At 32.4% G+C, this 12,343-nt stretch overlaps 1 protein-coding gene across 1 annotated transcript in view; it reads right to left on the bottom strand.

Annotated features, from left to right (window-relative positions):
* Positions 1 to 12,343, bottom strand: part of LOC107686998 (solute carrier family 12 member 7-like) — a 79,558-nt gene that overhangs the window by 16,402 nt on the left and 50,813 nt on the right. Inside the window, exons 5-14 of the mRNA XM_016484136.1 lie at positions 11,986 to 12,040; positions 11,603 to 11,733; positions 10,509 to 10,714; positions 9,791 to 10,002; positions 5,851 to 6,015; positions 4,076 to 4,174; positions 3,849 to 3,906; positions 2,694 to 2,868; positions 1,263 to 1,381; positions 1,086 to 1,184 (exon numbers count right to left, since the gene is read on the bottom strand). Coding sequence (XP_016339622.1) covers positions 1,086 to 1,184; positions 1,263 to 1,381; positions 2,694 to 2,868; positions 3,849 to 3,906; positions 4,076 to 4,174; positions 5,851 to 6,015; positions 9,791 to 10,002; positions 10,509 to 10,714; positions 11,603 to 11,733; positions 11,986 to 12,040 — 1,319 coding nt within the window. The remainder of the gene's footprint in view (positions 1 to 1,085; positions 1,185 to 1,262; positions 1,382 to 2,693; positions 2,869 to 3,848; positions 3,907 to 4,075; positions 4,175 to 5,850; positions 6,016 to 9,790; positions 10,003 to 10,508; positions 10,715 to 11,602; positions 11,734 to 11,985; positions 12,041 to 12,343) is intronic.

The following is a 12,343-nucleotide window of genomic DNA, read 5'->3' as shown; positions in this document are numbered from 1 at the left end:
AATCTGCAAAAATGTCAACAATTCTGTGTTTTTCTGTCAATATGGGGTGCTGTGTGTACATTAATGAGGAAAAAAAATTAACTTAAATTATTTTAGCAAATGGCTGCAACATAACAAAGAGTGAAAAATTGAAGGGGGTCTGAATACTTTCCGTACCCACTGTAAGTTATTGAACTTTGGTTCTCCAGTTTTTGTATATAAATCACCTCCACCAAGATTAAAATTAGTCCATTTTGATTGCATATTTATTGAAGAGACTTGATGGAATTGACTGGACTGTGAAAAAGCTCCAAATTATTAGGGAAAAAAAAATAAAGTACATATGCGACCCTGGAGCACAAAACCAGTCATAAGGGTAAATTTTTCAAAATTGAGTTTTATATATCATACAAAAGCGGAATAAATAAGCTTTCCATTGATGTATGGTTTGTTAGGATAGAACAATATTTGGCTGAGATACAACATAAAAATCTATAATTTTGACCCATACAATGTATTGTTGGCTATTGCTACAAATATACCCCAGCGACTTAAGACTGCTTTTGTGCTCCAGGGTCACATATACATAAAAAATACACACTACTATTTAAAAGTTTAGGGTCAGTAAGATTTTTTTTAAAAGTACTTTTATTCAGCAGGGAAGCATTAAATGAATCAAAAAGTGACAGTAAAGACAACTATAATGTTACAAAAAATATTTAAAATAATTGCTGTTCTTTTGAACTTTCTATTCATCAGAGAATCCTGAAAAATAAAATGTATCATGGTTTCCACAAAAATATTGGGCAGCACAACTGATTTCAACATTGATAATAATCAGAAATGTTTCTCGAGCAGCAAATCAGCATATTAGAATGATTTCTGAAGATCATGTGACACTGAAGACTGAAGTAATGATGCTGAAAATTCAGATTAGATCACAGAAATAAATTACAGTTTAACAGATATTCACATAGAAAACAGCTATTTTAAATTGTAATAATATTTCACAATTTTCACTGTATTTTTGATCAAATAAATCGACTTCATTCAAAAATCTTTTCGACCCCAAACTAAAGCCGTACAGCAGATGCCTTGTCTCTCACCAGTGGTAGTATTTGAACCGTGGTCTCCAGTTGGGCGTCCTCAGCAGCGTCTGCAGGGCACAGGCCAGATTCACGAACAGATAACACATGAGAAAGAACCTGAGGAGAGACAACACACAGTCAAACACACAGTCTGTCGCCACACTGACGGAGAAACAGCTCAGACATGAGACTCACATGGAAAGGATTGGCGCCACAGCGTCCAGAGAAGCGATGAGAATCCCGCATTCACAGATCACAGCCGTCAGAAGGAGAGCCCAGGTCGGCTCTCCGTTGGCCTTCCCATGACCAAACACCTGAGAGACCAGCAGATGACACAGTTCATGTGTAGAATAACACTGAGATATGATCAATGATTCAAAAGACATCTAATGAAACGTCTGAAAACCTTACCATACCAAAACATAGAAACAGTTATTGTTACTATAATAAACCATGGTAATCTGGTATTAACCAGCACTGTCATTAACAAACATCAAATACTCTGAAAGCTTCTTACACCGGTTGAAGGAAATACCATTTTAATTCCCATATTCCCAATCAATTTATAAACCTAACTAAAACTAATAAAATTTGCGTGCTTGTGGTGTTCGGCCAATCACAATGCACTGGGTCAGCTGGCCAGCAGATTATTGCTGAAGTGATCATTTAAAAAAAATGAAAGTATGAAAAAGTTATAGAAGTTTAAGTTTACTGTAAAGAAAATGTACTGTACTATAAAGTTTTTATTTTATATAAAATAATTATTTTACAGAATGTTTTACTCTAAAATTGCTTTCAAATTAAAGCCATATGTCTAAAAAAGTTATGCTCCAAATTTGAAGTCGATATAAAAAAAAAACAGGTTCCTGGGAGATTTTATTTAGGCGTTATACCAAAAACAGCCACCGGGTGACACTCAAACTTCATTGAATTTTTAAAATGCATTTTCCTGTCACAAATTTATCAACATTTTTTCACAATTTTGCTTCCATCACAAAATAACCAAATATGGAATCTTGAGACTCAGACTTTTCTGACGATATGCATTTTGTCAGGATTATATAAAGTTTTGATTATAAAATATCGTAATACATTTGATCATATGACACTTGACACTGGCCACTGAGGGGGAGGAGACTGCCAAAAGATTTTGAAGTTGTTAACGCAATGTCCGATTTCAAAATGGGATTCACAAGATGAATTTTGAGTTTTTAAGCTTTCAAATGATATCTAACTTATGATGATTACTAAAATACGTGATAGGGAAAAAAGATAACGAAAAAAAGAATACCAAGCGTCCCGCGAGCCATACCGTGATCAATTTCACTAACTGAAATAAAGCTGAAATAAAATATTAATATAAGATGAAAAAATTAAACTTAAATGACTAACTAATATAAAATAAGTTTAATATGAAGTACTAAAATTACTACAACTTAAATAAAAATAAAGCTTAAAAACAAAAAAATAATATAACTGATATAATTGGCATATGCACATAACAAAATTACTAAACCTAAAATTAAAATGAAGCCAGAAAATCTAAAAATAAAAGCTAATTCAAAATATCATATATTATAGATATATGATATCATGAGATATCAGGCATATCTGATGCGTTCGTACCTGGAGGAAGGGCACGATGCCGTCCCGCGCGATGGCCTGCAGCAGCCGGGGGGCGCCGGTGAGACTCTGAAGCCCCGCCCCACAGCAGGAGAAGAACGAGCCAATCACGATCACCCAGGGAGAGGGCCAGGACAACGTGCCAATCACCAAATTCCCTTTAACAGAGTCTCCAAACCTAATGAACAACAACAAATAATATATAGGTAAACAAAGGTATTTCTAAATTAAACCACTTTATATTAATACCTTGCAGTATTGAATAAGACATACAAATATAAAAATTAGAAATTGCCTGTAAATTTCACAAATACGATTTTATAATAGTAACATAATCGAAGTAGCATTAGTATTTAGAATTTTTAAAATACATTTTATAAAAGGAATCTATCGTTGATTCAAAATTCAATAGCAAAAAGTGTTGTTATTGTTGCATAAAACCAAACTAAAACTATTACAAATTCATTGCTAATTGAAATAAAGCTGAAATAAAACATAAATATTAAATTAAAAACCAAATGAAAAATAAATAACATTAAAAAAAGAAAAAAGTAAAAACAGTATTGTTATTGTAAATCAATTTTCTTAATTGAAATAAAGCTGAAATAAAATATAGGCAAACAAAAATATTTCTAATTTAATCCACTGACACCTAGCAGTATTGAATGAAGTATACAAATATTTCAGTTTTTTTTTTTTTACTGTAAAAAAATTACTTTTAAACTATTTTTACTCAGAAATTGCTAGTCAATTTCACAAATAATTGCACATTGAATAATAAAACACATTGAATTAAACATGAAATTTTGAGGTAGAAAGACTGAAATAGTATTGTCTTGCAAAATTCACTCCAATAACCTTTATTTAGTTTCGACTTTTTTTTATATTTTTTACACAGTGTATATGTGCATCTTTGGAACATCTAAACGCTGTCTAGGTAGGCAGCACACTAGGTTTTGGAACAGACACAAGCATTTTCCTGTGATATAATCTTGAGATATTGCATACTGTATAAAGAGTTTATTGACCCGCAGTGCAGAGCTGCTCACAAACAGGCTTCGCACAGACATCAGCCATTGTTTAAAGTAGATTGCCTGTATGTTTATCCAGGAAAATGAAGATATTATGAGTGGGAAAGGAGAAGCAGAAAGCGCTCACTTGTCTCGGAGCACCACACCCTCGATGCAGGCGCCGAACACCACCACGCAGGACAGATCTGAGTTACACACGCTAAGAAAACCAGAAAAGACTAACAGCATCTCTACTCTACAGACACAACACTAATGCTTCAGTCATTGAGTTTCAGCATTTTAGTATTGATTCGATTATGATCCCAATACATGGTTAAAGATATAACGTGTTAGGCAGGTCTAGACTAAGGATACAGATGATGGTGGTGGTTGCGATGGCGAGGATGGTGCCGATGGGAATGGACCTCTGAGCGTCTCTCAGATCCCCGGATCTGTTGGATCCAGCCATGATGCCTGCACAACAGAGGAGGACCGAGGAACTACATGAGAGTGTTTTTAAGAAGCGGAAATAAAATTCTTATCATTCAAAAATGGTAAGAAAAAAGTAGTTCAGAAAAAATCTGAAATACTGAATAACTGAGTTGAGTGATACATTACAAACATTCAGAATTCAGGTTTATTTATTGTAGAATAAAACTGAGACTATTAAAAGCTGAACTAAAATATAAATATTAGATGACAAACCTAAACTTTAATGACTAACTGAAATAAGTTGAAGCTCGGAAATTACTAAAACTAAAAAAAAAAAATTAAAGCTAAAAAAAAAAAAATAATAATAAAAAAAAAATAATAAACTACTAAAACTTAAACTAAATTTTAAATAAAATCTGAAAATATAAAAATAAACACTAATTAAAAATATGAATTAAAATGAAAAATTATTTAAAATAAAATAATAAAAAATAATTTAATATATTAATAAATACTATAATGTATACTATAATACTATAAATAATTCTAAAACAACACTGCTTAGAGTTGGTGAGTTCAATCAATTTCTGTTAATTTCCAGTTCAAACTGTTCATTTCAATGAATCAGTTTAAAGAAACAATTCAAAAATGTTCACTGAATGAGTTTTTAATGAATTAACCTTTTTTTTTAGTAAAATATAGATATTATATAATATATAATGCAGGTATATAGGTATATATTATATAATATATATTTAATGTAATAAGTATTTACTGTATTGCTGTTTTACATTGTTACACACATACAGTCAAACTATATAGTTTAGAAAATGGTAATAAAATATGACTAGTGTCCTGCACCCACAAGTAAAAAAATATAAAAAATTATATCTGATGTCTGAATAACTTTTGACTGTATATAAACAAAATTCCTTGTATTCATTTAGTGGAAAATGCTGATTATTTTAGCTAGATGACTTCTGTATTTCCTATCAAACACTTCTCAGTTGTGACCCTGCAGCACAAAAGCAGTCTTAAGTCGCTGGGGTATATTTGTAGCAATAACCAAAAATACATTGTATGGCTCAAAATTATTGATTTTTATTTTATGCCAAAAATCATTAGGATATTAAGTAAAGATCATGCTCCTTGAAGATATTTTGTAAATTTCCTACCGTAAATATATCAAAATGTCAGCTTTGATTAGTAATATGCATTGCTAAGAACTTCATTTGGACAACTTTAAAGATGATTTTCTCAATATTTTGATTTCTTTGCATCCTCAGATTCCAGATTTTCAAATAGTTGTATCTCGACCAAATATTGTCCGATCCTAACAAAGCTTTCAGATGATGTAAATCTCAAAAGTATCGAAAAATTGTCACTTAAGACTGGTTTTGTGGTCCAGGGTCACAATTCCACTCAAACGACTGTTTAAGTAAAATGCTCCTATTGAGGTATATATTGATTACATCCCCCAGAGCTCTAAAGCTCAAGTCAAACATGAAGGGCTCTTCCCAAAGCTCAGTCCATGTTGTTACAGTAAGGTCATGTCCTGAAACGCTATCGCTGTGTTTGCAGGGAGTTCACACGCGTCCCCGCTGAGCTCAACGTGAATCTGAGAGCACTAGATAAGACAGATCACCCCCAGATCAAACTAGTTTAGTTTAAAGTGAACAGCAAAGAGACGAGAGTGAGAGTAATGGATGTGACGGTACCCGTGACGGAGGGGAAGTAGATTCCCACCAGCAGTGTGAAGAAGGCAGTGATGTCATTGACGACGTACGGCATGTGTTTGTCCTGAGATGCGTCGCTCGCCGGCACTGACGGTATGGCCTTCTCCACCAGCATGCCAGCGGGACCGTAGCTTCCCCACAAGTTCTCTGTGCAAATCAAAGAACAGCTCAAGATGTGCTGACAGACGCACTCATTTCAATGAGATAAGCTCTCATTTCTGGCCATTTGGTTCAATAGTATCTGTATTTGAGAAACCAAATTAATCAAATTCACATCAGAGTGAAAACATGGAATTACACTCATGGAAATGTATTAGATGTACTCAGAAAAACAGATTACACTTCAGTCCAGGGCTGGGCGGTATGGACAAAATATTATCACAATATAATTTTTTCCACATCATACGGTATCTATATTTATCACAATATTCATTTACCATTAACAGGGAAAGAAATTAATGGGGAAATAAATTTAACCCTTAAATGCATGAATGTTTCGCCAATCATTATTACATCTTCGGGTCTTTAGCGACCCGGACCTATATATGCAGCACGGATGGATCTCTAACTGCTGCAATAGCAAAAAACTCTCTTGATATTTTAAGAACAATTACAGAATAATAAAATAAAGCATATTTCGTTTCATTTTGAAACTTAAAAGGGTTCAATTTGAGCAGATGATTTTACAATCGCTGTCATCGTCAGAGCGCACTTCCACAGTACATTCAGCATCTGCCTCATATTCACAATTTCAGCCATATTCTCAAAACAATCGTTTTCAATGACTTCATATTCAATATTTTGATCACTGGCAGCTTATTCACCACATCCAGCATCAAATGACAGTGACATTTATATTTCATTGCATATAGTAATTGCTCTGCAGTAAAGCCATTCAAAGCTGATGATATTCGTTTGTTTTATGCCTGCGGTAATTATGAGTGAAACATCACGTCATCATTGTGTACCAAACAGTGCCACCTTGAGGAAAAAAAGATGCGTTGCACAAATTGAGTCGTCAGATATGTAAATATAGTTGCGCAGGAAAAAATACTTACACATTTACATACCTTGGGTCTGTAGCGACCCTATACACTTTTCACAAAAAATTAATCAGAAAACTGGCTTTCTTTTATATTTTACTATTTTTTTTCATGTTATATTGTTTATAATGAATAGATTGAGGAATACTAAGAAAGCTGATGTCTAACTTTAAAAAATGAAGGAGGGAGAGGGTAGAGAATGATGTCCCGGGTCGCTAAAGACCCGAGGTATGCAGATGATATTCGTTTGTTTTATGCCTGCGGTAATTATGAGTGAAACATCACGTCATCATTGTGTACCAAACAGTGCCACCTTGAGGAAAAAAAGATGCGTTGCACAAATTGAGTCGTCAGATATGTAAATATAGTTGCGCAGGAAAAAATACTTACACATTTACATACCTTGGGTCTGTAGCGACCCTATACACTTTTCACAAAAAATTAATCAGAAAACTGGCATTCTTTTATATTTTACTATTTTTTTTCATGTTATATTGTTTATAATGAATAGACTGAGGAATACTAAGAAAGCTGATGTCTAACTTTAAAAAATTAAGGAGGGAGAGGGTAGAGAATGATGTCCCGGGTCGCTAAAGACCCGAGGTATGCATTTAAGGGTTAAACTTTTTTTTAAAATGTAACTTTTAAACATTTTTTTATTTGTTTGTTCACATTTAAACTCCACAGAGTAGGAGTTTTAGTTGAGGTCCGCATGAAATCCATACTATTTTTACATAAATTCTGTGTTTTCCACAGTATTTTTTTCTGAATTCTGTGTTTTATGATTTAAATTTATCATCAACTTTATCATCAAAAATGGTGTCTAATGAAATTAATGAATACAACATTAACAATTTAGTTAAGCTTTTAAAATGTAATCAAATGAAAATATAACAATTCATTTACAACAAAACATTTGTATTTTTTTGTCATATAAGATGCTGCACTACGAAAATCTTTATTATTATTAATATTATAATTATTATTACACTGTAAAAAATTTCCACCTACTTCAACATAAAAACTTAAGTCAGTTGCTGCCTTAAATTTTTAAGTATAATCAAATTGGCTGAACAAGTCATTTGAACTTAAATTATATTAAAGTGACTTAAAAAATTTAGTTGAATCTCATATAACTTAAAAAATAATGTTGAAATTGGTTAAAATAATTGATTAGTTAAATTGATAAACTTGACTTACTAATCATATCATTTTTTACAGAGTGGCAAACATTTCTGTCATAATTTTTTCAAGTTAAGCTGAATTTTTATTTTGGCAGTTGTGAAGATCTTTGAGCTTTATTGTGTATTAGACAGTCGTTTTTCTCAAATTAAACAGAGAAATGCTGTTGAAGTGACTCTCAGCAGCTTTGGAGATGAAGTTTTTCATCGTTATGGACGATATTTTATTGTGATCTCGATATTAAATCATTTATCACCCAGCACTATTTCAATATGGTTTTGCTTGAAATGCAAATGCAAAAAAGTGTGTTTTATGCACTTAAAGTACATTTGAAGCCAAGAGCACTTTTTCCAAGGACGTGTCTCATTCAGGCATCGCATGTCTCAGATGTCAAGCACAAGCAAGCTGAGGTCTGAATGAACACAAATCAGCATGTGCAACCTATTTTACTTTCATAATGTGACTTGCTTCCCAAACCTGAAGGATATTCAAGATTACAATGACAACTAAATATATAGGCATACGGCGTATGATGAGAGAAGATATTACAAATGCACACTGATGACCTACACTTGAACTCTTGGCATGTTCTGTCACCCTACAGTACAGACATTTGGGGTCAGAGGTCACTTTAATGCTCTTTAATGGTTTCAATCTAGGGTCTGTGAAAAAGTGATTTTTTGTTTAGTTTAAATTATATTAATATATAAAAGATATTAATGAATTATCCTTATGACATTTTATTTTTTTTCACATTGAGTAAATTTAGCATTATTTGCAATATTTTTGTTTTGTTATTTTTCCCATAATATTTTTGTTTCTAAAATGAAAATCTCAGATATGCTGTAAACGTAATTAAAAGTAAATGATTTCCAGATTTTAAGAATTTGTTTTAGAATAATGGCAATCTAAAAACAAACAAACAAAAAATACTCATTTCAAAAAAATTATATGAAATGTGAAAAACTGTAGAGATTTTTTAACAAAATGTATTTTTATGGCTTTCAAAATTAATCTATTAATCTGGTAGTTTACACTCCAGATATGAATGAAATAAGTTTAAATGTATTTTTTTTACATTGACTAAATTCATAAATTAACTTCAATCTATTTTTTTTAAGACTAGTCAGAAATCATGCCATCAATTGTTTTTTCCCCCATATTTTTTTCATTCTTTTCTTTTTTTGGACTATGCTTCTAAAATAAAAATATCTCAGATATGCTGTCAACTTAATAAAAAGATAATATTTTAACGTGTTTTAGTATAATGAAAATCTAAAAATAAAATAAAATGTACATATTTACTTTAGGTAAGTGGATGCATAATTTAATTTTGGAAAATTATTTCATTTTTTGTCTTTATATCACATTTTATATTTTTCTCAGACAATAAAATGTATTTTTATACATGAAAATATACAGCTGCCTTTATATTTATTGACAAGGTCCAAAGGCATCATCGCATCATATAAAAGTTACACACACGTCTAAATAAGTTTGAACAGTGAATAATAATTTAGAAGACACTTCTTCCCAAAGTGACCAACAGTACAAGCAAGCTGAAGTTAAAATGAACACAAAACGGCATGTGCAACCTATTCCACTTCCATAACGTGACTTAGTTCAAAGGTTACTGAAGATTATGTTTCTATAATAAAGTACAGAGGGTAAAAGTTGCCTTCAGTTACTGCTCTCACCTGAAATGACTCCGCTGGTGAGGCCGGGAATGCCCTGGATCTCCGTGACGTTATTGAGGCTGAAGTATTCACTGCAGCTGGCGTTGAGCTCCGGCCCTTTACAGAACAGAGACCAAAGCTTCGTGGTCATGGTCACGTTGTCTATTATTTCTGTCTTCATGCACTTGTCAAAGCCGTGGTTCTGCAGGGTGCGGTTGCCCAACAAACAGACCCTGGAGAGGACAAACCAGCCTTTACAATGCATTCAGATTTAAATCAGAGTTTACTGTCAGGAGGCTTGTGGTTATTGAGAAAGCCTGTGTTCATCTGTGAAGCAAACACTGCTGTGGGTGTTTGTGGTTCAACATAACGCAAAGAGAGCTGCCCGACGCTGCTACAATCTATAAAGAGGCTTGGTTTAGTTTAAATAGGTGATGCTGTAAAACATACAATACAAGGCTCCAACATTTTGGAGTAACAGAGTGCAATATTTGGCTTAATAAAAATCAATTTTTTCTCAATAGAGAAATTTTCAGATTTTGAAATACTTTTTTATTTGAATCAAAGTGCAATAAATAAATAAATAAATAATAAAATAAAAATGTACTTATTTTTAGGTAAGTGAAATAAAATAAAATAAAATAAAAAATAATTATTTTTTAGGCAAGTGAAATAAAATAAAATATTACTTATTTTTAGGTAAGTGAAATAAAAGTGTTAAAATAAAATAAAATATTACTCATTTTTAGAGATGGCCAGGATGGACAGCACCACACAGGCCAGGAAGACCAGCGCAAGCTTATTCACGTACTTCACACCGACGAACACCACGAGAGCCATGAGCGTCAGACAGCACGTCCCGTACACACGCATGTTATTCAGCAGAGCGTCCGCCTCCTCCGCCTTCTCCGCCTTAAAGATGGCAGCGCTGGGCACTATGTACGTCTGTGACACAACACAGATAGAAGATGTTATTTTATAGAACAGAATAGAGAGGAAATCATGGGGAAATGACGGGAATAGGACTGGTAAGTATCATCTGACAGAATGCATCTCGGAGAAATTAGAGTAATAGCAGTTTTCAATCTTTATGACCATCTTTGTGTGATGGACCCCCACCCAAAAATTTTAAAGGCAGCTATATATTGTCATGTATAAACACCCAATTTAGACTGTAAAAACTTAATATTCTAAATATGTGCAAATTATTTAGAAAATATTTAGTTTATATTGTTACATTACTACATTTTTTCTGCACTGTACTTTTAAATGTATTCAAGTCCAACTTTTACTATTTATTAAATTTTAAAATGTTATTTATTTAAATCAATCAGTTGATTAATTTTAATCTTATTTTTATTTATTTATTTAATTTAAGCATTTTCATTTGTTTATTTTTTAATTAATTTTAATCTTATTTTTCACTGTTACAATTTTTTTTTTTTTTTACAAGGATTTTCTTTTCCATGGACCCCGTATTTATTTTTTCATGTAAGTGAAATAGAAGTTCTTATAAAATAAAATTCACAAAGTTGCTTAATTTTATATCGGCAGCAAGTGAAATTAAAGTGCTTTAAATTCAAATCAAATCAAATCAACTTACAAAAAATAAAAATATATATATATATTTACCATGTTGCTTGATTTTATATCGGCAGCAAAAACTGAGAATACCTCATCCAATCATTCAATAATTCCTCAAATGAAATTTCAAAGTTATTCTTAGATGATCTTTACGACCTAGTAGCTAATTAACGGTTTCTAAAATCTCTGCTCTTTGGATTTTCTGGCCCTAATCTGACTGTAACCTTTAACTGCACACACAACACTCACCAAGAGGATCTCGATAGTCCCGAGGATGTACATGGCACCGGCGAATGTGGTGCCCAGATAGAAACACAGACCCACAGCGCCTCCGAACTCCGGGCCCAGAGAGCGAGAGATCATGTAGTACGAGCCTCCAGCTGGAGACAAACATCAGCGAAGCGTAAATGTGACACAGAACAACAGGAACTCCAGGGTCAAACAGAGAACATGACGACCGCATGCAATGACCGCAGTGCATTTCTACTGGAAACCATCGCTGCGGTTACAATAAACACCATAATCACTCATGCTGGGTGTTTGAGGTTTAACTTGGTTTTATGCAGACTATGATGTCATTTCCTGTTTAAATACAAAATGAGAGCAATAAATGTAATATGCCAATGTCTTACCTGGAACAACACCGTTTGTAGCAATGGCACTCATTGATATGGCTGTCAACATAGTCTGAAAAAATGTCCACAGCATTTTATTAATTCAGAAATGTAAAAAAATAAAGACAATTTTAATTAAAAAATATATACATTTTTAATTAATTACTATTAATTCAGACACACAAAAAAAAACATTTTAAATAAAAGATTTTTCTTATTTGAAAAAAAAAGAAAAATCACTATGATATCAATTCTAATGTGTAATATGATATAAAATAATGTAAAATAATGTAATAAAAATGTTGAGTTAAATATTGTAATATTTTTCTTATTATTTAGTAAAATTGTCCACAGGCCCTATTAAATAATAAGAAAC

Source organism: Sinocyclocheilus anshuiensis, unplaced genomic scaffold, assembly GCF_001515605.1.
Source record: "Sinocyclocheilus anshuiensis isolate Anshui unplaced genomic scaffold, SAMN03320099.WGS_v1.1 scaffold601, whole genome shotgun sequence".
Lineage (NCBI taxonomy): Eukaryota > Metazoa > Chordata > Actinopteri > Cypriniformes > Cyprinidae > Sinocyclocheilus > Sinocyclocheilus anshuiensis.
Note: the sequence above shows the minus strand (reverse complement) of the source record. Positions and strands in the feature narration are given on the sequence as shown.